The 24,336-nt window shown below is 47.7% G+C and overlaps 1 protein-coding gene across 5 annotated transcripts in view; it reads right to left on the minus strand.

Moving 5' to 3' along the window:
* USP4 (ubiquitin specific peptidase 4) overlaps positions 1 to 23,801 on the minus strand; it is a 34,798-nt gene extending 10,997 nt beyond the window's left edge. For 4 of the 5 annotated variants that reach the window (XR_004950357.1, XM_016149924.2, XM_036218934.1 and 1 more), the window contains exons 1-12: positions 23,610 to 23,801; positions 21,695 to 21,822; positions 18,310 to 18,440; positions 17,045 to 17,171; positions 16,265 to 16,410; positions 16,074 to 16,135; positions 7,143 to 7,283; positions 6,216 to 6,333; positions 4,332 to 4,505; positions 2,590 to 2,748; positions 1,529 to 1,753; positions 672 to 755 (exon numbers count right to left, since the gene is read on the minus strand). Coding sequence is in view for 4 of the 5 variants with exons in the window: in XM_016149924.2 (XP_016005410.1) it covers positions 672 to 755; positions 1,529 to 1,753; positions 2,590 to 2,748; positions 4,332 to 4,505; positions 6,216 to 6,333; positions 7,143 to 7,283; positions 16,074 to 16,135; positions 16,265 to 16,410; positions 17,045 to 17,171; positions 18,310 to 18,440; positions 21,695 to 21,822; positions 23,610 to 23,710 (1,596 nt within the window). In the remaining variant the exon portion in view is untranslated. The remainder of the gene's footprint in view (positions 1 to 671; positions 756 to 1,528; positions 1,754 to 2,589; positions 2,749 to 4,331; positions 4,506 to 6,215; positions 6,334 to 7,142; positions 7,284 to 16,073; positions 16,136 to 16,264; positions 16,411 to 17,044; positions 17,172 to 18,309; positions 18,441 to 21,694; positions 21,823 to 23,609) is intronic. The other variant, XM_016149925.2, reaches the window with a different exon arrangement.
* Between the last annotated feature and the right edge of the window lie 535 nt (positions 23,802 to 24,336).

Genomic DNA, 24,336 nt, shown 5'->3' on the forward strand with positions numbered 1-24,336 from the left:
GGCTGCCGTCAGCAAAAAAAAAAAATACTGGCAATATCTGAACCCAGGTTTACACAGTCTGCCCTGAGTGGCAGGAATGGTGAGGACACCCGGAAGCCTCCAGGCCATCCTGAACACGCCGCGACCACCTGAAACCATCAGGGGTGCAAGGGGGAGTGGGGAGGCACTGACCAGGGCTGGGACAGGGAGGGGAGGGAGCAGCCAGGATGGGCCCTCACTCAAGGGGAGGTCTTTGGTTCCCCACCCCCACACGGGGCCAGGTTCAGCAGAAAGCCCGGCATGGCAGTTGTTTTTAAAGTAAGATTTCTACCAAGAACATCACAATGTCACTCCACAGACTTTCGGAGTTTAGAGCGGAAAACACTTCCAGCCTCTCATATTATTCAAGAGGCTGCAAGAAAAGGTGGCAAAGCTAAGAGCACAGCCCTACTCCTGGCCCTCTGGCGATGGCTGGTGTGACCCCGAGGGAGGACCGATGGTGTTCCCTGGAGTTGGAAGGGACGGTCTCACTCGCAGTGAGAGGGCCATAGGGTCTGAGGCATCCAGATACAATCACATTCGTGCTGGCCAATAAGAACTACGCCCTCAAAGTGGCTACAACGTTAAAAATAAACTCCAAAGGACTATAAATCGACCCCAACTGGCTGAATGCCACTGACCACCCGCCTTACATTTTCCGCAGCAATGCCGGACAGCCTGGAGAGAGCCTCGCACAGGTCAGACATGGCCCCCATCAGTGGCACGATCACGCGGTACTGCAAAGGAGAGAGGGGAGCGGTGACAAGATGAGCCGAGAAGAGCAGGCATCTTGGAGGGCAGAGGTGTCCCCCCAGAAGCGGCGTACAGTGAGTGAGGTCAGGTCCCAGGTGAGCGGCCGGCACAGCACACAGACACGTCTTCTGCACCACACCTGCTTCTCTATTCGGACACCAGCACAGGTGCTGGGCCAATTCTTTCCATTTTAAACACTGTTGTATTTTATTAACCATGCTATTTAAAAAAAACAATTAAAAGTATATAAATTGTCAATAGGTCCTACATGTCATCTTTCTTTAGAGATGAAGAAACTAAGGCAAGGAGAATGCAGGACAGTCATGCAGTGAGCCATCTGCAGGGCTAGACACTTAGACCTGCTGGTCATGCCTCTCGTCTGGCCTTCTGACCTGGCCAAGCACGCCTAGCTGATTTAGGCATGAACCTGGCCAAGGAAAGTACCCGGCTTCTGATTCTAAAACATTCAGATTCAAGGACGACTTAGAAGATCGACCAGGCTACTTTAGTCGAATGAATGCAGCAAGGGGCAAAAAGTGACAGAGGAGCCCAGAGGACCTTCAGAACAGGCCTAGAATGATACGGGTTTTGCACAAACATCTGATGGAGGCCAAGGGCACACACACTCAGGCGAGTGCCGAGGGGTTTTGCAGGCAGCTGACAGAGCATCTATCTGGTGCAGGAGATGGAAGCAACAGCACTCTGGGTCTGGAGGCCACTGACGACGAGAAGTACCACAGGGCACCAAGTCTCTTACCTGAGTGGGCCTGCAGTGAGGATCAGCAGGAACCAAGAAGACCTCCATAACACGATCTTTCTTCAAGGGCAGTGGGAGAGTTAGATAGCAAAATGGGTCAAACGTCACAGAAACCTTAGCACATTCTGGACAAACCAAAGTAGATTTGAAGAGGCCGTGGAATGTATCCACAATCACAGAGTCATTCCTCAACCGATGATTCTCCCAGGCTTCCTTTGCAACCACCTGGAAGAAAAAAGACAGGATAAATAAGACATTCTCCACACCCCTCCATCCTTTATCCCTGCATCCAGAATGACTGACGGCAAAATCTGAGATGGATCGTGGGGCAGTCTGTGCAGCCAAGAACTTGGTCCAGGCCAGCCAGCGCTAGGACTGCTTAGGGTACCATACTCACACCACATGCCAGCTTAACAACTTATTGACGTAGGATCTAAAGCAGCAAGGTATCCGTCTGTCTCTTGATGGGAGACAGATGAACTTGAGAGCACTATGGGTACATGGACATGACCAAGGCAAGGACTACCACCAACAGGGTTTTCCATGCTCCAAAGTTCCTTCTGTGAGGTTTTAATTTATATCAATATAGTTTAGCTAATAGTTTTTCTTTTAAGATATAAATACTACTTTTAAGTATTCATATCAATCATCCCACTGTGATAGTGTAATTTATATACTAAATTCCCTTTTCAGAGACCAGAAAATCAAGGTAAAAGGTAGATAAGTGCCCTAATAATATTAATAACAAACTATTTTCATAATAATAGATGGATTTAACGATAGCAGCAATAATCTCAGGAGCCCATATACAGACACCGCACCGTCTTCGGAGTGGCCAGTCTCTGGTTCACCAATGCAATTACACCAGAGAAACTGAGTCCCCTTAATGAAGAGCGGGAACATTAGGAGTCACCCGAGTTGGCCCTTTCTGACCTGGAATGCATCTTCCCATCAGAACCCAGGGCCACATCAACGACAGCAAGGGGCGACATTTTTTGCCTCTCTCCCCCTAGGAGGCAATGTCTTTGGAATACTACTGCCCAGAAGCCTTCTTAGCGTACCGCATCTGGCCGCCCGCTGGCATCCTTCAGCTCCAGGTAGGGCTTCTTCTTCACTCGGTTCAGATCTTCGTGCAACCCGTCTAGAAGAAAGGCTAACAGCTCCTGAGAGTCTTGCTGCTGATAGCCAGAAAACTGAGGGGCAAATCGTCCCACTTGGGTCTACAATAAAAGCAACCACATTGGAAGGTGTAAGATAGAATCAGTGAGGTCGGATGGGATACTGTCATCAAAATATAGCTCTACAGAGTCAGCTGGGACAGTAAGGAAGAATAACATTTGGTTGAGCAGCCTGATTAATTCCTCAAGGGCCTGAAAGAAAATGGCAGTTCTCACCAGAGAGAAGGCTCGGGTCAGAAAGCCAGGATAAGCCCAGACCTGGAACCTGGGCCATAAGCCTAACAGAAGAGCGAAGGACGGGACCGTGAGCAGCCGCACCTCCTGGGCGCTGACATGACTGCTGTCCAGCCTCCTTCTTTGGTCCAGTCTCTGTAAGAACTTGGCAAATGTTACCTGCCTTGTCCGTCTTAAAATGATTTATGCCAGCAATCCTCAGTGTAGTCCTCAACTAGGGCATCAGCATCACCTGGGAGCTTGTTTTAAATGCACGTTCTCGCCCCCGCCCCCAGACCTGCAAAATCAGAACTCTGGGGATGGGTCCAACAGTCTGAGTTTCAGCAAGCCCTCCCAGAGACCCGGATGCGTCCCGAGGCTGCAGAGCTGCCGCTCCACGCCTGTACCGTCCGATACCAGAGCCACTAACTACACATGGCTATTTAGATTTAAGCTAATACAATTAAAATTTCCATTCCTTGTTCACGCTAACCACATTTGGAGTGATCAGCAGCTACCGCGCCAGACGGTGCAGAGAACCTGTTCGTCACTGAGGAAGCACTACACCACCCCTAAGCCCCTGAATAGTGCTGCCAAGGGTTTATGTACATCAGCCTCAGCCCGATGTTTCTACCCAGTTCTAGGCTCTTTATGACTTAGTATGTGAATAGTAACTTACATATGTTACCTAGGAATTAATGTGACCCTGGGGATGAAAAGGATGTTTTCAATTTTAATAAACCATCTAAGATTTCAATTTCCTCACTGAGCTAAGGTGCTATTTTTTCCTCTTTGAATCGGAAACATGCATATCTTTACCTACCATGTGCTTCATGAAGGCTCCTTGAACCCAGTGGTGCAGGGTAAATAGGATTTCTCAGATTTCAAATTATGAGGCAAGGCACTTCCCCCACAGCAGGAAAAACCATTCACAACAATGGAAAGGCCGAGCTGCTCCAATGTCCCCTGCAGTTTGCCCAGCTCCTCCCCAATCTTCCTAAGAATGTCAACCCAATTCCTGACTGAGGGGGCGCAACTCAAACCACAGGGAGTAGAGGTCCCCAGTCCCAGAGAACCTGGGAGAAGCCTTCAAAAGAGAACTGGAAATTAAATTGAATTTTTATGGTCTAGCTTAGGCTGTTGACCACTTAAAAACTGGTACCACAGAAGAGAGCATTCTGAGTGACCACCTTATACAAAGGACCCCTCAAGTGTCTGCAACCCAGAGATGGGGGCTGAGGTCACTTAAGATGAGTGCGGGTTGCATGGCTCAACAACTGAAAAGAAGGCCTGACTGTGTGGTGTTTTTAGTTGCAGATCCTATCTTAATCCCACAATGCAAGTAAAGGAATGCCTCATACGACACGGAACCACTCTCCCCAGAACAGGAAAAGGGAGCCTTATCGACCTACTTTGAACATGCGGGGGGCCACGTGGGCATCCCTTCCAGACCACATCTGCTTGATGAGCTCCGCGTAGGCCTCTGCAATTTCCCCTTTCATCCCCAGGGGGTTGTCTCTGTTGATTTCAGCCTCGTACTCATCCTTGAGGAAGTAGTCGGTCAGCGGCGCGGTGTTGCTCAAGCACTGCAAGAGAACACGACCGGGGCTCACGGCCCTTCTGCAAAGCGCACAGGTGCAATGCGAACCAAGCTCTGAAGGGCCGGTGAGGGTCGATGCCAACACAGGGAAGCGCTCGGCAGATTCTCTGAGAGCCTCACACGGGAAGGTGCGGCCTCTCAGGAGCCCACGCTGGTGGCCCGCCTTGCAGCTAAGCTCCCAGGGACATGGTCTTGGAGGTGCTCACGCTCACTGGCTAAGAACTGTCTCTGAAACGAGCTACCTGAGGGCAAAAGCTGTGTACCCCAAGTGCCCGACACACAATAATTTTCTAATCAATGTGAGATAATGACTTTAAGATTCTGTCTGTTGTTGTTGTTGGGATTGGGACATTTCACTGTTTCATGAGAAAACACTGAGGGTACAAAAAGTTGAGAAAACTTCCCCATGAAAAGTCAAAGTGAAAAGTGAAATTTCGTTTCTCTTCTTTAGTACTAGGCATACTCCCACTTCACCACAGTGAAGAAAAATAATTTCCAATGCCAAGAGTTACCTAATCTTTTTACTAGTCTTTATCTTTTTCCCTCATATTACAACAAACTTCAAACTCAGACTATAGGTCTTTTGAGGACAAAAACCATGTCTGATTTGCTTATCACTGAGTGACCACGTATAGCAAAAAATCTGGCCTTATCCAAAGGGAAAGTCTGGCTTTTGCCCTTGGTTGCTGGAAAGTACTCTGTTGACCCCTGGAATGTTATCCCTGATAAAGGCATCTCTGACTGCCTGGGGCCCTTCAGTCAGACTGGAGAGTCTAAAACTGTAATTTAGGGTGGGGGCTGGCTACATTGCATAATCTTTGGGTGAGGGCTAGCCACTCCAGAAAGGCCAGTCATGTAACCGAGGGTGGGGCTTTAGGCCACATGGTATCAGTCTACCTGGAGATTGCCTTTAGCCACCTGGGTAATCACTCGATTGTGCCATGTAATAAAGCCCCAATAAAAATTCTGGACACAAAAGCTCAGGTGAGCGCCCACAGCTGGCAACACTCATGCCTGTTACACATCGATGCCAGGAGAGTAATGCGCCCTGAGTGCACAGGGAGAGGCCCACAGAGCTGCGCAGGAGCCCTCCTGGACCCTGCCCTTTTTACTTCCTCCCTTGGCTAATTACAATCTGTATCTTTTCTCTATAATAAACCATAACTGTGAGTATAATGGTTTTCAGGGAGTCTGAGTCCCTCCAGCAAGTTATCAAAACTGAGGGTGATCTTGGGGACCCCCAAACTTGCAATTGGTGCCAGAAGCGAAGACAGTCTTAGGGACTGTAGCCTTCCTACTGCGTAGTTGGACCCGAACTCCAGCCCACGTCCATCACAGCACTGTCACGTAGCTTGGCACCAGCTACTGTGGGTTCTCGTCCAATCAGAGACGAACCAGGTCAATACTCCAGAACTTTCTGGGGAGATATTTCCCTAATGGTCGACAAAATTCAAAATATTTTTACTACAGGACCAAACCTAGAAGTGATTATGGCATTCTGGGCACACACACACCGATGAGGCCATTCTGTACTAACCAGTGGGAGGTGCGCTGGCAGGGACCCCTGCGGTACTAACAAAAGGCAGACAGGGACCCGTAGGAGATGGTCCTCCCCACGCCTCAGCTGGCCGCCCTCACCCGTGCCCCAAGTTCTGTGAAGACGCAGTGTTATTGGGATGGCAGCTCTCCCATTTACCTGCAAAGCAGAGTTCATGAAGCAGGTGTTCCCCAGGTTTCCAAGTCCACAGACCCCAGGCTGTACGTGAGACGATGGCGACTCCTGACAATTATATGAAGCAGAGAAGCCAGATCCACTGGAAAACACAACGCACGTCACCAATAAAAGCGAGTGCTACACAAGGCCCTCAGGACGCTTTCTGGGGCTACCCCAGGGCCTCTAGAACTCTCGTCTGGTAATAGCCCCACGATACAAGTTCTCTCTACTCCCCTCTCCAGCCCTCCGGCCACCCCCACGCCCCCTGCCCCTGATTTGACATGATAGCAGGTGGTAAGCACATCCTTAAGGGGAGAAATGTTGTTTGAACGCTCCACTATCCTGCTATAGCGAATGCTAACTTTGTTCCTCCAGAAGGCCATCTGCCAGGGCACTTTCGGGAAGAACACTGAGGTTACCAAGATCAAGAGCTTGCACCAGTCGCCACCACCGGGCCACGCGCAGTCTTGGCTGTGCCAGGGCGCCCATGCACACCTCTCTCACCTCGCCCTGTCTGCGCTGCGCGGCAGGTGCTCCTGAACCGCTTGGAGAAAGGATCACGGCCATCCGGAGGGGAAACAGGCAGGGCTCTCCCACAATGAGAATCATCCCCCCTAACTACTCTGCCGTAAGGCCAGCCCCTGCCTTCACAGACAAATGCAGTGACCCCCACAACCAACAGTGACTTAGGCTGTGGGAAGCACCAGCTCGCAGGAAGACAAGCAACACAAGTCAGGACTAAGAGGCACACTTCGCCGTGGGCGGGAAACGGAGTGAGAGACCGCATGCAGCATGTTCCCACAGGACCCTGACCCCACTACGCTTAGTGCAGCAGCAGAGCAGCTCTCCAGGAACGGCCTGGGCAAGGACTCAGAGGGAAGGGAAGCAAAGTGAAAGGCCTGCTCTTACCCCCTGCTGACACCGGAACTGTGCATCCCAGAGGTGTTAGTGCTATCACCATTTGCAATGGGAGAGGCAGACACTGAGGAATAGGGACTTGCTGATGATTTTGGAGAGGTAGTAAAATTTCTGCTAGGCGCAGTGCTTGATCTGGGAGAGAGAAGCAGAAACAATGCTACTGACTTTTTGCGAAAAGCAAGCCCTATTTAATGCCTTAGGTCTCTTCTCGAGAAATAAATCTTGTCCATGTTCAGTTAAAGTAAATTGTAAAAAGCCTATTTTCATGCTACGTTCAAGCTAAATTTTACTTAAGTCAAAGTCAAAAATTAATTGGTCTTCCTGTCTCATTTGTCTGCATGGTCCTATACTGAATCTTTCAGCAGAATAAACCACGGTTGACCTTCAGGGCATTCGGTCTGCTTTATAAATCATAAGCTCCCCTGAATTTTAAGAGGTACCAGTGAAAAGTCATAGAAAAATGGCAATAGGAGATGTCTTTCCCCAGAATACCTGACCCAGATTAAATAGCTGGCTGTAAGTACACTAGGACAAAAAAAAAAATGACAACTTGGTTTTCACTGTGAAGGGGGAATTGCTTTTTTCTCGAATTTACCAAATGTGAGTAGTCTCTGTTTCAAACTCATATTTCAATATTTTTCACAGCACCTTATTTTCGATTTACTCCTAATTTCAGATTAATTCAAGGAGTATTGCCCGGATCTTAAACTGATATCAACTTTATCAATTTTCTAAAATTTGCATAAATAAAAGGAGAGTGAATTGTTCTGCCCTATTTCCAATACATACAACTGTGATTTTCCCTCTAGACTGGAGTTATTTTTAGGATACGGAAAATGATTAAGACGTGCTGTCACGGCACAGTGCCCGACCTCATGGGATCTGATGTCGACCAGGGTTCCCGTGAGAAGAGAGAGACGTGGCACAGAGACGAGCAGCGGTCCTGCCGGCACCCACACCGGCAGTGAGCAGCTGCGAGCAAGCGGCCCAGGCCTGGGTGATCTGAGTTCTGCTCCACACTCAGAGGTCGCAGCAAGGGGGACAAAGCGGGGCCCTGCAGCCTCACACCTCCCCGACCAGGAGGTGTCCCCTCTCCAGTCCTGAAGACCATGGGCTTCACAGAGCCTCATGCTGCAAGAGTCCAAGAACCCAGGCAGCTTGTTAAGTGAGACCTGTCAGAGCCAAGGGCACTGTCTCCCACCACATGGGTGACCCAAGCACACATGTGAGGCCTGCCTAGTGTGGCCCAGGTATCCACAGCCTCCTATGCCAGGAGGAAAGTCGCTACCCAAGGCTGGACTGATATGTTGGACTATTACCTTAGGTATGGAAACAGGTACCACAAGGTAGTGAAGCTCAAACTCTGTAATATACAGAACTTCAAGGCGTATGGTCTAACACTCCCCATGTTAGTAACTGTTCACTGGTAACATTCTATTTCCTTGAACTTAAAAGGGCAAAATCTAAATAAGCCATTATATATAGCCAAGACCTGTCAATTTCTTACATAGTATCTCTGGTTGAAATGAAACAAATCAAAGAAAAATTTTATTTGACATTTGTTTACAATGTTCTAGAAATTACTTCCAGCAGTTTTCAGAGTAAATTCAGTCAAAAAGAAACCGAGTGATGAGTATACAGAATGTTTTATATGCTCGAAAATTTACATAATACAATTTTTCTTTAACTCTACCCTTAAAAGACAAATCAAAAGCAAGACTTCTTTCCGTGGACAAAAGTGACTTGTATCTAGGAAACAAACACCTGTCACTTGTCATCAAGCAGCTTCAGAGCACATCCTGGGGGCACTGCAGGCTGGGAAACAGACATCGGCGGAGAACACCTGACTCTGAAGGACACATATTAGGTGAGGCGAGACCTCACTCTCAACTGTGACTGGGTCTCATTCCACACACACTCTGAAGATGGAGGCTGCACCTCCATTACAGAATCCCTCTGCTCCTAAAAGACGCTCTGCTCTCTCAGCGCCTTTCTGCTGAGATCTGTCCTGCTGCTGGGCACGGCAGGTTGTTCTCGATTATCATTCGATCGTGCCCTGAACCCTCGCCTGGGGCCCTGCGACACAGCCGGGCCAGCGCTCCTTCCTCCACGGCGCTCTACTTGCTCCGCACATTGTCCAGGTCCAGGCCGAACGTGGCTCTGGGGATGAGCCCGCCCTGCAGGCTGCCCTCGATAATCCACAGCACGGCATCCAGCAGCATCACCGCCTTCACGACGCCCTAAACCGTGACCTGCCCAACACCGGTACCTCTCGCCTGCGTGCACGCCCACCTCCACTTCAGGAGCACCGGCCTCTCCCAGCCATGGGAAGGCGGCCTTCAAAGGGGACCGAGGGACGGAGCTAACCGGGCCCTACAGAACTCATGCCAGTAAAGTGAGAGGGAGTTAGTTACTGAGAGACATGACGCCAGGTCGGCAGAAAACCTTGGAGGCCCTGCCACAAAGGTCGGGGCACCCCAAGAGGAAGTGAAAACTATGTGAAAATGCTCAGAATTCACGAGGTGACCCTCACCAGTGAATACGAGGGTTGAATGCAAACAACTAAGTATGCTGTTCCCCTGCCAGAAAACACGCAAAACTGACTCCAGAGGGGGGTTTAAAAGAAAGAAAAAGGAGTAAGCCAATCAGTGACTTCCCCTGGATGACATATTCATGTGATGGACTTTCCCATTCCCTCAATTTTAACCTCTCTGTCCTCTTTGATAGCCAAAATATCACTGAACATGGCTGGATTTGTTTTTTTTTTAAATCTGAGAGTCATGTCTTTTGATTAGTGAATTTAACCCATCTAGTTATTCTCATTACTGTTATAGCTGACTTCGTTCAGCCTCATTTCATGTTTTCTAATTACCATACTTCTCAGTTTTTTCCTTTCTTTCTTGCCTTTCTTTGAATTTCCTTTTTTAGGTGTCATAGTTTCCCAGTTGCCTCCTATAGTACTGTGATTTATATTAAGAAATATGTATTTTGGTCTTGTCCAAGGCTCCTGGGGACACAACTCCTAAAACCCTAATAATCTGCTAAGTGGTAAGAATGATGGGAGCATCTTTTGTTATATTTGGTCTACTGTCCTTGGTTCCTGAAATAGGTCCAAAGTGATAAAAGTGAAAGGAATCTTCTGTAAATCATAACAAGCCCCTCTCAACCACACCCTGGTTTATGTTAATACTTTTGAAAAGTACAAAAGACTAGGGGAGCTGTTTGCCAGGGGAACCAACCACGTGACTGAAGGGTGGGACCTTTCAGCCTTACCTCCCCCACCTCTGGAGAGGGTGAGGCTGGAGACTGGGTTCCGTCACCAATGGCCAAATGATTTAATAAAGCATACCTACTTACTGAAACCTCTACGAAAATCTCTGAAGTTTAGGAACTTGGAGAGCTTCCGGGCTGAACATGGGCAGGTACTAAAGGGCAGAGCTGCTGGGGGGTGGGGCACGGAAGCCCCCACCCCTCTCCCTACACCTTGCCTGTGCCTCTCTTCCATCTTCCTATTCCTGAGTTATGTCCTTTCATAATAAACTGGTAATCTAGTAAATAAACTGGTTTCCTGAGTTCTGTGAACTAGCAAATTATCAAGCTGGAGGAAGGAGTCGGGGGAACCTCTGAGTTATGGTCGGTGGTCAGAAGCCCAGTAACAACCTGGACTTGGGACTGGCATCTGAAGTACAGGCAGTCTGTGGGACTGAGCCCTTAACCTGTGGGATGATACGATTTCCAGGTAGACAGCATCTGGCTTGAGTAAATTTTAGAGCCTTCAGCTGGTGTCAGAGAATTGGTCACTATGGGGGGAAAACCCCTCACAGACGCTGGCCAAAAGTATTGGTAGAGAAGGAGTGGTTTTTTTCTTCTACCTCCCAATAGCTATTCTGCCCCTTCTTCTCAGCTTATGAACCCTGATGTTCAGCTGGACACTTTCTGCCCTGCTAAAAGGCATTTCCCAGACTCCCTTGAAGCCAGGTCTGGTCATATAATTGGCAAAGAGATGTAAAGGGAGGTTTTATATGTGATTTCTGAGAAATATCCTTAAAAGAAACAAGTATATCCTTCTTCCTCCCTCCTCCTCCTCCTCTTCCTCCTAGCTACCTGAATGCAGGTGCAACCGCTTCAGCTCCAGCAGTCATCCTGGACCCTTAGGTAACCACCTCTGAATAGAAGCCACACACAGCAGAGCAACATGACAGAGCAGCTGGGTTTCTAAGAATACCAGCACTGGGCTGCCCGCCTCAGAAACTCTTTTTAGAAAGATATAAGCATCAACCTTGCTCAACATAGCGATTCTCAGGTCTTTCTTAACTGCCACCACACCTTTCCTAACAATACAATGTATTTCAAAGATATAAGTGCCAGTTTTATATTTCTGTTTGTTACTCCATTAACTTGTTAGAATCCGTAACTATTTTTATTTTCTCCATAGATTATTTAAACTTAAAACTACCTACATTTCGTCTACGGCCATGCCATCCTGAATACGTCTGATCCCGTCTGATCTCGGAAACTAAGCAGGGTCAAGCCTGGTTAGTACTTGGATGGGAGACCGACCACCTAGGAAGACCAAGTGCTGCAGGTGTAAAAACGAACAAACAAGCAAAAAACTATCTACACTTCCCTTAAGAGAAGCAGTTCGGGACATTTTCATCTCTCTCTGCTCTTTCCTGGCTCATGTCGCCTCACAGATCTTCCATGTTGTGATTGTCCAGAATTTACTTCTGGATTGTCATCACTACAGGTTGCTTTCTTAAACCTTTCCTGTTTTTACTACTGAACTTTTTACTGAAGTGTTTACACAGAGAAATACATAAGTCGTGAGAGTAACAAAACCAAAACATTTTTACTTAGTGATACTTCTAACTAGTGCTAGGACCAAGAAACAGTACAGCACTGCCCACCCCCAGGTGTCTCCTCATGCTCCCTGCAGTCACAATTCCTACCAAAGCTAACCACTATCATGACCCTGAGCCCCACAGATTAGTTTTGCCTACACACTATGCCACGTTTTGCGTCTAGCTTCTCTTAGTCAACACTGTTTATGAGACTCACTGTTGCTGTGGCCACGGAAGCCACAGAGCACATACACAATTTCTCTCCGTATTCTATTTCTGGTGGACATGTGGGTTAGTCCACTTTGTAACTCTGACAAGCAGTTCACTGTTGTGAATGTTACATCTTCGAACATATCTTTGAGTGAACATGGGATGTATTCCTGTTGGTTTTATGTTCAGGAGTGAATTGCCAAGTTGTAGCACGTGCGCGTAACTCTTTAGTACTTGTCACCAAATCTATAATTGTTATACCAATTTTTGTGCCCCGCCAGCAGGGTCCAACAATCTGGGTTGCTTCACGCCTCAATACTGGCACTGTCTGTCTCTCGCTCATTTAGCCGTCCTGGTGGGCGCGTAGAAGAGCTATACTGTGGTTTTAATTTGCCACTCTGGACGCCTGCTGAGGCTGGGTACCTCTCCGTATGCTTGCCAGCCATCTGGGTATCCGCTTTTGTAAAGTGACTGAAAAGTTTTTTTTACCCGTTTGTCTAATTGAGCTGTCTGACTTTTTCTCACTGACTTAGAGGTGTTTCTTTGGAATTCCGGAGATGAGCAATCTGCCAGGGACAAGGGCTGCACATATCTCCTCCCTCTGCGGTTTCCCTTTTTACTTTCTGAAGCACAAAGTTCTTAAGTTAAGTCACCCATTCTGTACGTTTCCTCCTTTACGCTTTGCAGTGCTATGTCTCGCATAAGGAATCTCTGCTTACTCCCAAGTCAGGAAGTCCTGGCTGTTCCGGTCCAAAGAACAGTTCACCAGCTGCGTACCCTCCCTCACGCCCTATGAAGCCACAAGGGCCCCCGCTCTTTAACAGTACTTTTTCCAAGAGGTTTTCAAAGAGGAGCTCTGTGTGGAAAACCTTCCAAGATCATTTATACCAGAGAAAAAAGTTATTTTATATTTACATTTAAGTACTAGTTTAGGGTTTTACAGACACCTTGAAGCTCCAGTTTAGAAAACCCTAAATTCTAGTTTTAAAGTTATTTTACTTTGACACTGAAAAAGTATCCATTATTGCTGTTGAGGAGTTTGATATTAATCTGCTTCTTAGTCCGTTGTGACTTTTTCTTTCAAAAACATTTGGAATTTTCTCTACATTTTTGTTGTTAAATTTCACTGTCTAATGGGCTTTCTTTGACTTGTCGTGTTTGGCATCTTTAAACTGAAGAGCATTCAGGTTTTATGATTTGTGGAAACCTCGTGGTCATTACTTCTAGTATTTTCTTCCTCCTGCTCCTGGCATTTCCTCTCTGCCTGAGAATCCTAATACAGGATATTGATATTTCTACTCCCATCCTTCAAAACACTTTTCCTCCATTATCGTCCATCTCCTTAGCCCTTCACAATACCTTCTGGAATTCTTCAACCTGACCTTTCGACGCGTTCAGTCTCCAGGTACATCCGTTCTGCCACTCGACCTGTCTCCTGAATTTTGTTCCCAAGAATGTCTCCTTGTTCCCGTTTCATGCGCCCATTTCCTCCTTCTCTCAAGGATATTTATCATGCTTATTCCATGCTCTTATGCGGCTGGAAACATGAACTCTGCTCCGGCCAGCACAAGCTAGCAATTTGTCACTTTCCTTGATTCCGACGATACTTGCCAGCTCCTCGTTATGGCTCCCTGCGAGTTCATCAGGTGAGATCATATTGCTCCTCCACTCCCTGTCCCGCTACCTTGCTCAGAGGCAAAGCAGGAATTCAGTGTCTCACGAGGGTAACAAGGCCTTCCACACCGTCACCTCTCAGGCCTCATCCGCCTTCCCTCCTGTCATCCTTCCCAGCTCCGGCCACAAAAAACACGGGCTGGTCTGCAACCAGGCCTGCTTCCGCCTCAGAACTTCTGCAGCTGCGGTCGCCTATGCCTTACCATGTTATTCTCCTCATGAACCACCACGCTCACGGCCGATTCCCTCGCTTCCTTCATGACCTTGTTCGAATGGTGCCTCAGTGGGACCTCCCCAACATCCTGCTTAAATTCGCCCCTTCCCAAAGTCTAGCACTTGCTGCTTTTCTTCCCTTTTCCCCACAGTACTTATAAGCCACTGGACATGTGTGTTGTTCTTATTCACCTACTTTCTGCACCTTGAGGACAGAGACTTTCTTTATTGCTGTATCTTTGGCATCTGGAACAGTGTCTGGCACTGCTAGGGAGATGGGGAGGGAAATGTGCCCCAGGAACACCACTGGCTCGTTTGCTGCTATTCCACACACTTTACTGGGAGACTCTAACCTTCAAGGAATCTCAGTGAGGCACTGCTCTTTCCCAAAAGCTCTCTCCCTTCACTAGGTTCTCTTAGGCCTCAGGGTGTGGAAGGGATGGGGAGAAGGAAAGCTGGGAAGAAAAAGCACACAACTAAAACAGCCTCCCTAGGCCAGGACAGCAGCCTCTTTTGCTCCACGCTGTCAACTCTGTCGCAGACTGGAATCCACCTTCTGCTTCCCCAGAGGTTCTTACAGTTTTTGTTATTTTCTCTCAGTTCTATGGCACTTTCAGTTCCAAAAAGGGAGTTAGCAGCCTGGGCTAGTGTGATCTGTTTCTTGTTGCTGCTGTCACAAATCACCACAAACTCAGTGGCTTAAAACAACGTAAATTATTTATCTTACAATTTTGAAGGTCGGAAGTGTGCCATGACTCTCACTGAGCTAAAATGAAGGTGTGGGCAGAGCTATGCTCCCTGGTGAGGGCTCCAGGGACTGCTAGAGGCTGCCCGTGGTCCCCGGCTCACGGCAGTGGAGTCTAACATTTCATCACTCTGACTCTGCTTCCATCCTCTCAGCTCCTTCTCTGTTTCCCTCTTTAAAAAAATTGTTTCATTATTGTTAATATTAAAATATTCTATCAGTTTCCTCCCTCTTTCATGTACAAGGACCCTTGTGATCACAACGGACCCACTCAGATAACCCAGGATGACCTCCCACCTCCAGACCGTTAATCACAGCTGCAAAGTCCCTTCTGCAATGTACCCTAACATAGTCACTGGACATGGACATCTGGTGCGGGACATTAAGCCTACCGTAGCCATTGTGTCACCTAATTCAGGAACTAGTAAAGGGAGTTTCCTAAACTGGAGCTTCAAGGCGTCTGCAAAACCTTTGAGATTGCTGGCAAAATGTCCTATCTTCTTGCATGTTTCACAAGAGCTTGTAGCTTTTGTGGTTCTCAAAGGAGCAATGAGCTCATCACTACTAAAATGGTCACTGTCCAAGGCCTGAGGGAAGAGAGCAAAGACCAACACCGTCCCCATAACTATATAACACAGATACTATTTCTCCATCTTCTATCATAAGAAAAATCCATCACTTCTCTATTCCCTTCTTAGGACATGCACAATTCCACACCGCACATGAACACCTGAGACAGGTGCCTGGGGTCTCATTTTGGTAGCAGAGTAATTCCCCCAGCAAGCGACCAGGGCAACAAGGAAGAACAGGCCGCCAGGAAAGAGTGGAGTGGGATCAGACTACTACCTTTAAGTCATACAAGACCCTGTGCCTGGGCCGCTTCTTTTCCATCAAAACCTCTATCTATAGGCGGAGAAAATAAAAGCCCTTCACAAAAACAAAGCCAGTCTTGGCGGAGGAGCCACCTTCTCAGAGCCCGGCCCTTTCTCCTCCTCCTCTTGTTCTCCACAAGGAGAGGCTCACAGCCTAGTTCACACACCCTGACGGCTCTCCCTCAGTCAGGGCTAGGCACACTGCTTCCCAGAGGCCAGGGCCTTCAACCAGGACTGCAGACTGTTGATATGAAATCAAATATTTTTTCATCTGATTGAGAAAAATTTCTCTTAGCACAAGTAACTGCCTTAGGAAAGTGTCTCTTGCACCTGTGCACCCAGCCACAGGTGGGAAAAGTTCACTTACTTTGACTGCAGGGTCTGCCTCGGCCATGTGCCGTCTTCATTCTGGGGCTCAATTACTAGCACCTGAGTGAAAAGGAAAACCATGTGAGGAATGCGAGGACCACCTCACTTCTGGCACGCTCAGAGCCAGAAGGCGTCCAGCCACACAGCCCAAGCAGAGCTGCCTGTGGGGCGGGGCCTGGGCCCTCCTACCTGGCCCTGGTACAGCCCGGCATCCTGGACGGTGTTGTCTAGCTTGCTCAGCTGCTCGTAGGTGTTGCTCATGTATTTGTTCCACAGCCGTGTCTCACGCTCCGCAGGGATGTTGAACAGCTTCCGCATCTCCTTCTCGATGGTTGCTGGGAGTGGGGAGGAACATCACTCAGGGCTTTCTCCAGAAGGTAGGCTACGGACGGCCCCGGCGAGCTCACGCTCGCCCTCCTTCCTTTCAGATGGTCACAGGGTGCTTTGGATCAGAAGTTCTGACCTCAGCCCCTCGGTGACTGCTAAGGCCCAGCACCTTCCATGGGCATCCTCTTGCACTCATACCCCTGAAACCTTCCCCACGCCTCTCCTTCTCTGATGATGTGGGTCCCATTTTTAGCACAGAAGCAACATGGAAAAGTGAGAAAGCTTATTTTCGGAGTTAAGACAGATCTGGTTTTAAATGCCAGCTCTGCCACGTCCTGAGAGTTTTTTTTTTTAACTGAGATTTTTCAATCAGTGACTGTAGCCTCTGTGAACCTGCATTTCTTCGTCTCTATTACCACGTCACACAGGTAAGGACCGTGCCTGGTGTTCTACAGAACACAATTCCCAGGCTTAGCTCTCCACATGAATGCCCCGGGGACCAGGCACCCAGGTCCGGACTGGTAACCGTGACCCAAGATGATGTGACAGCGAGTCTGAGGCGGGAACCCCAGCTGGCCTCCTATCGGCCACATGCTCTGCACGCTCTTGACTGGACACCTGGAACGCAGCCCGGCTACTCACCGATGGTGTCTGCCTTGCTGAAATGGCAACTCAGCACATTGGTGGGGTCACTGTTCTCACAGAGCTTCAGTTCTAGCAAATACACCTCCACCTTGCAGTGCTTCACGAACAGGCCATGCTCCACCACCTGTGAACAAGAGGTGTGGGTGAAGGCACAGTGGTCACAGTGGGCCATCTTGGAAGCACCATGGCTCATCAGTGTCAAAAATGCAGACTCCACATGATAATCAGTTTCCTGAAGTGATCAGGGGATCAAAAGCACAGATTTGTAAGGCCACCAGCCTCTGTCCTAGGGGTTTCATAATCATTTTCGACTCACAAGGACCAACCAAGAGCACTATGATGGAACCAAAGCTAGCAATGCCGCCACACAACAGGGAAGCCACTGTCCCCCTCTTAATGGGGATCATGATGCCTCCCTCCCATCCTGAGAGTCTGCTGAATTCGAGGACTGAGAATACAGCTAGAGCCCTGGGTGGCACACTCCACATGGCAGCACTGTGGGCATTGGGGCCATCTGCAGAAAGCTGGCATGCCCCTAAACCTTCGATCCCTAACCCCTCTCCCGGTCCCAGGTTTCCAGCTCTGGCCCTGAAATGGTGACTGTCAGAAGCATGGCCTCAGGCTTGCAGCTCTTCCCTACACTGCTAAGAAAGGGAATGACACACCAGGCAGAGAGAGAAGTGGGCCCAATGCCCACCTATCAGCAGGCACGCAGCTCACGTGACTGCCCCTCTGGCAGGATGACGCACAACCGTGAGTCAGGGTGGTAGTCTTCTCATGAGTCCTATCTACCAGAGGGGCTAACAACCTGGGTTTCTGCCCCAGGCCCTGCCCTCCCTCAAGAGGCTATTCTGCCTTGGGTACACACTTGCTTTTTGAGATACTCAACACTGTGGCCAAAGACTCTTATCATCAAGGTTGTTAGATAAATAAGAAGTAGTACATTACTGAATGTCTACATGACCCCACGTGAACTTTCTCTCATAGAGCCTTCCAGAAGGTGCTCTCATGATGTTGCTGGACACGTCCCAAGCTAGTGAGCCGCCCCGATGTTTGAAGGTCACTCATTGTAACATCCTGAGTGAACAGCCTCACTCACCACCATTCACAACCACAATTCACACAAAAGAACCAGAAACAAGGCCTCAAATGACCCCATTCCACCGCTTAGGTACATCCCGTACCCCAGAACCCAGCACCAGTCAGTGTCCCCAAGGGAGCAGGTGTGGACACTGACCAGCAGTGATGATTCTTGTACTCACCTTTCTGACGATGGGCTGCTGGCCTTCTACGCAGCCATACCAGTTTAGCAACTTATTCCAGGCCTCAGTTGGGACCAACACATAGTCCAACTCATCAATTAAATGTTCTTTCAAGGTCTGACTCTCAGGATCTGAAAGAGGAAAACAGCACATAACTCATTGCTCTTCTCCCTAAGAAATGTTTGTTTTACATGATTCTTACGAGTTTTTCAGACACCAGAAAAGTATTTATAAGAACAATACAAAATTACAAAATTCTGTCACCAGCCATAACACAGAGCAGATCCAATTACTCTTGGTCTTTAGCCATGCTTCCTGAATATTTTATGAGGAACCTGTATTACTTCTATAAATGGAGAAACAAAGGAGGATAAAAGAGAAAAACTCTTAATTTACATTTTCAAAGTGCTCTGAGATGCCACAATCAAAATCGCTAGTTATGAATACTTAACATAATATTCTACACACTGAAACTGCATTGAAGTCAGATATCATCTTCCCCCAAAAGGCAAAGAAAGCAAACAATGAAGTTCAGTTTATTTTACCAAGAGTCATTTAGCAAACTTCGTTTTCAACACTCCAAGTCAAAACCCAGCTGGATGCTCCCATGTGGAGGGAGAACTTCTTTAAAATGATGAGCATCCATCCTACACCCACCGTAGGACTGGGAGTCAGAAGTGGACGTTCATGGTCGGAAACATACTCCCTCAGTGGAGGACCAAGGGGCTGGACCAAGGGAAGAGTGATTACCTCCCACTAAGGGAGCCTCTTGGCTAAGCCTGTGCCCATCAACGCCCACTCCTGCAGTAGCGGAAGCCAGTATTCTCCTGCAGACTAGTGAAGCCATGAAACTGGGAAAGCAGAAAGTACCACGGTGGTACAACTCATCTGTAACTCAAGGCAGAGGCTGCCAAAAACAAAAACCATAAGCAGCATTCATTCGCAAGGTGACCAGGACTTCTAATCACTCCATGCCATCAGGTCTTCTGCCCTTCGTTCGAGATCTGACCTACCTCTGCCATTTTCATTTCCAAAGAAAAAGGAAAGAAATTCAATAGCCTTGGAGAACAGGAATACCAAGGTAAATGAGAAAGATGAATGGTATATACACAGAGTGAAATATTATTCAGTCTTTAAAAGGAAAGAAATTCTGCTACATGCTACAGCATGGATAAACCTTGATGACATTATGCTATATTAAATAAGCCACAGAAACGCAGACTCTGTATGATTCCACTTAAATGAAATAGCTGAAGTGAACAGTCGGATTCAGAAAAAAGTACAATAGTGGTCGCTAGGGGCTGGGGGGAGTGGAGGAGATAGGTAGTTACTGTTTAATGGGTATAGAGTTTCAGTCTTGAAAGATGAAAAAGTCTGGAGATTGACTGTATACCAATGAGAATATACTTAAAACTATTAAGCAGTATACTTAAAAATGGTTAAGATGACACATTTTATGTTATGTGTATTTTATTACAATTTTTAAAAGGGGGGGATGGGCTGTCCTCAGTAATGAGCCGACCACTTTCCACAGCAGCTGTGGCATGAATATTAATACTGACAGACCACACCTTTTCCATTCGGCAACAGAAGGATGTTCCAGGAGTGCCAAGAGCTTCCCCTCAAAAACTGATACCTAAACTCCAAACTTTTCTGTAATTTATAAATCGAAAACTCGTAAGTTATTCACTTAATGTCTTACTTGGGGAGACACACCTTCTTCACCCCTCACACTAAGCACTTAGCAGATATGGCCGCCCTACTATGCCAAACAGCAGCCAGAAGACAGTTAAAGGGGAAAAGCGAGCTTTCTGCATCATCAACCCCACGTATGTCAATTTCCCAGAGCTCTTTCCCCTCTGAGGCTCAGCGACAATGTTCCCAAACACATGGTTCTTCTGACACTACAGTGCAGGTGCAGGCAACTTAAAGGAAATTTTCAATGCAGTTCACAATTTTCATTTAAAATTGGATTAGTCCAAGGGAAACATGCTCAAAATCACACAGGGGTGTTGAAATGAGGACAGAGCCTCCACAAAGTTCTTCAATGGGGAGGCAAATAAAGAAGAAAAATGAAAATGCAGCTTGGTCTAAGCAGAGGGACTCCATCCGAAGCCCAGCGGGGGCACAGGTGGAAATGCAACACCAGCAAGGATATGCTCTACCCCAACTTCACACACTTCCCAGAGCCTCTTCCAGCCACTCCCATGACCCTGGGTGGAAGGCAGCCAGAGAGAGACTGGCAAGTGACTGAGCGCCTGGAACGAAGAGGGTGACCCTCATTCGCCAGAGACAGGTCATTACTGCGCTGTCAATGTTCCAGGGTTTGAATGGAATGTACTTCTCACTTCTGAAGCACACAGCAAATGTTTCATACCATGTGACATGGCCAAGGCCATGTGACATCAAATTGGGGGACTACAGAAGGTTTGCTTGCCCTTAGCTGAAGGTCATGCAACATGACTTCCAAAGGCCCCTCCAGCTCTAGGATTCTCGTCGCTATTACCAAAGGAGCCTTAAGATTGCTCCTTTAAAAGAGAGAGAGAACAAAGTGCAAACATTTTGCAATTATCCCTTGAGGGCGACTTCATGGTATAATGCCACCATCTGACCTACTCCAAGAAACAAAGCATATGACACCATTATGTCATTTTGACTCCCCTAAAACTAGGTCTAAGCTGAAGCACTGCTCATTTTTAAAAACATCCAAGTTAGTGTTAGGTTAGATGAAGCCTCATGTATCATCTGCCTTCCTGCTGCCCTGATTTAGGGCGCAAGAGACAGATCACCTCTGTCCTGATTGCAAGGGAGTAAAAGCCAAGCAGAACAAAGACTACGAAAGACCGACTGTCATCTCTGTGCATCCATAGGTGGAAGCTAAGCTCAGGTGCGTCATACATCACTTTCCAATCACTTCTTCCATTGGGAGTTGATTGTGATCATAACCCTACTGACCTTCCACCTCTCTTCACACTACTTTACAGCCATCACAGAAATGCTTGATGAATGTCAACAGACCTACAATGTGTTCTGCAAAGGAAACAGAAAATTCTGGTTCCCAAATTTCAGATCTCAAATGAATTTCAAAATATCCTATTTCTTTCTGTTTCATATGCTAATCTAAAATCTCTAGATTAGAACTAATTTGCAAAAAAAAGAGAAAGAGAGAAAGAAATTTAAAATGTTAGAAGGATGTTCTTGTTGGAAAAAAGCAACTTAACTTCTCCCTGAGGGTCTGCAAAGACTTCCACTATAGAAATAAATCGAGGACATTTATTTCTATCCCCTCCTAGGAGGAAAGTCAAGCTCATAATGTTACACATAAATACAATCTCAGACCACTGCCTGGTGGACATATCAGTTAGAAAAGCACAGGATACTGCACCTGAAAAGAGTCCGGAGTTATCTATTGGGCCGGGAAACAGGTTGTGTTCACCCACATTGTACATATCCCAGCTGTCGAAGCCCACATACTTCTTCCACTGTTTGAACCACCGGCTGTCAATAAGATACCTAGAGACAGACAAAAATTTACTATATCAGAAAAGCTGAGGTTCTAAGTTTCTGCAGCAGCTCCCTTAATTTTTTAATGGTCTTTGAGGACAAGCAATCCCCACTTAAAAACACACTCTCGAAACACGCAGGGCCAGGCCTCACATGGCACAGAGAGCCAATGGATACTTCTGAAAATAACCAGTAAGTGAAATGATTGTTGAAAGAATGAATAAATTAAAGGAAGAAAACAATTGGCTTCAAAATGTTAATTTAAAGGAAGTCTTTCTATGGCTAAAATCTTGTCAACTAATTTCATAATGATCTTTATAGAAGTGCTTAACCAGGTGGACAATTTGGTTATAATGCTTTGCTTTACATGAACTGCATTAAACTAATCTTTCTGAAAATAATAACATCACACACTTCAGTATTCCTTTAAGAACCAAACGAGGTATCAAAAAAAGTGTGTGTACATAAGTATATAGTGTGTGTGTATGTATACATACGTATACACACATAATAGTGTACAGATGATTTATCTTGTCAAAACACAAGTTGATTGGGTTATATTTTTAAAGTATCACTATGCAGTTTTACAACTAAGATAGAAGAGGGGAAAACCTCTGAGGGGGAACAAAGCACAAGAATTATATTAGTGAGTCCTTCAAATTTGATAACCAACAAATCTCAGAGGAGATCAAGCACCTTCCCAGAGGCTACAAGGATTCATAAATAAATACAAATTTCTAAAATGCTCTTTTCCAAAAAAAACTTTAAAAAGAAAATGCTTTTCCCTCCATATCCCTTGAACAATACCTTCCAAACATTGTGATTTTAGTTTCTCAAGCTTCCTGTTTCTGCTAAGCATTCATGTATCACCTCTATGCAAGATAAAAGTAACCCAATGCCCTGTCTTTCACAGCTAGCTCAAGAACACTGCAAAGCTGTATGTGAATTCTTTCTAATCTCAATGTCTCTCTTCGCTGATCAATGTAGCTCTTAATCCCAATGTCGCTCCTCCCTGCTCAATTCCCCTGTCACTGTAAGTGGCATTATCAATACCACTATGGTTTCTTAAAGGACCTCATGTCCAATGCAAAGCCAAGCCTGTTTTCTACTCCAACACAATATACCACCCAGGAATCTCTTTACTAGTGGAAGTAGCGTCCCTTCTGAACACTTTATTAAGAAAACTCTTGTCTCAGACTTGCTGCGGGACTTTTCATCTTTCTATCTAAGCTCTGTAATGCTGCTGCCACAATTATTTCTTACATTTGCTACCAAAATAACCTGCGGCTCTCAAACATTTGTTCAGCTTCTGACCTTGACATCTGTTCTGCAGTTCACAAGTTACAAAGTATCTACTGATCTTCGCCTCAACCCACTGGGGGAGGAGGGTGAGTGTCAAATAGTGCTACCACGGTTTTCACAGTAAGAAACTGGAGTTTGTGAAGTGGACGCCTTCACTCAAGGTCACAGAGCGAGTCTTCCATGGTAAAGGGCTCTCCTCATCCTGAAGGTGCCCAGGAGCACTCCCCTTTTCCCCATTCTGCAGTCCTTTTCCACCGCCAGGTCCGCCCACTGGGGCTCGGAATGGGCTGGGACAACTTACAGCCCCGCCCACGCTTTCCCAGAAGCGAGCTCAGGCTCCCTCCCCTGAGGGGCCCGGGTCAGGCCACTCTTCTCAGGGTCACTATCATTGCCCCGGGCCAGCCCCTACCCAAGCCGAAAAAGAGGGGCTTGGCCTAAGGGCCAGCGCCCCGGCCCCCGACCCTGCGCGGCGGAGAGGCGGGACCGGCGCTCACCACTGCGCCCCTCGTTGAAGCGTGGTCCTCATCAAGGCCCCGAGCTCGGATTTCTGGGTCTCCGCATCCGGTCGCTCACGGCAGCCTCCGCCTTCCGCCATCTCGTCCGTAGCCCCTGCCCAGCCGGCCCGGACATCCGCCTCGCGCACAGCGTGCTGTGGGCCGCGCCCACGCACGTAAGCACGCACGTACGCACGTGCGCGCGCCCAAGCCCCACCTGGCGCCGGGGCCCTGCGCGCCGGCCCGCCCCACGCCCCGCCCTCTCCCCGGGTGCGCGGGGGCCCGGAGGCGGCCGGAAGAGGAGGCGGACGCCGGGGAGGGAGCGGCCACTTCCTCCCGCCCTACCGGCCGTACCAAGTGTCGTCGGGCACTCCTTTCTATGTCGAGGCCCGCGGTCGCAAGGAGTCATTGCAGGTCCCAAGGCCCCTGTGTTGGAGGAGGTCATCAAGGGGGTGTGTTGGCCGGTTGACTCGCGAGCTGCACCCAGGCAATCGGAGGCTCCTCAGCCCCTCCCCTGTCCTTGGGAGTGTGCGTTCTGCTTGCCTCCGAGTCCTGGAAGCTGCCCAGAGATGCACTTTTAACATAGTACTGTGTTGTTGAGAACTTCCGGACGATATTCGTGATTGAGTGGTTAAGGCATTTGTATAAACTAAGATTCTAGTGAGCAGATAGGAGATCTACTCCTTTTGCTGCTGCCCGAGACAAGCCTCCTATGTAAGTCGCCCAG

Source organism: Rousettus aegyptiacus, unplaced genomic scaffold, assembly GCF_014176215.1.
Source record: "Rousettus aegyptiacus isolate mRouAeg1 unplaced genomic scaffold, mRouAeg1.p scaffold_m13_p_4, whole genome shotgun sequence".
Taxonomy (NCBI): domain Eukaryota; kingdom Metazoa; phylum Chordata; class Mammalia; order Chiroptera; family Pteropodidae; genus Rousettus; species Rousettus aegyptiacus.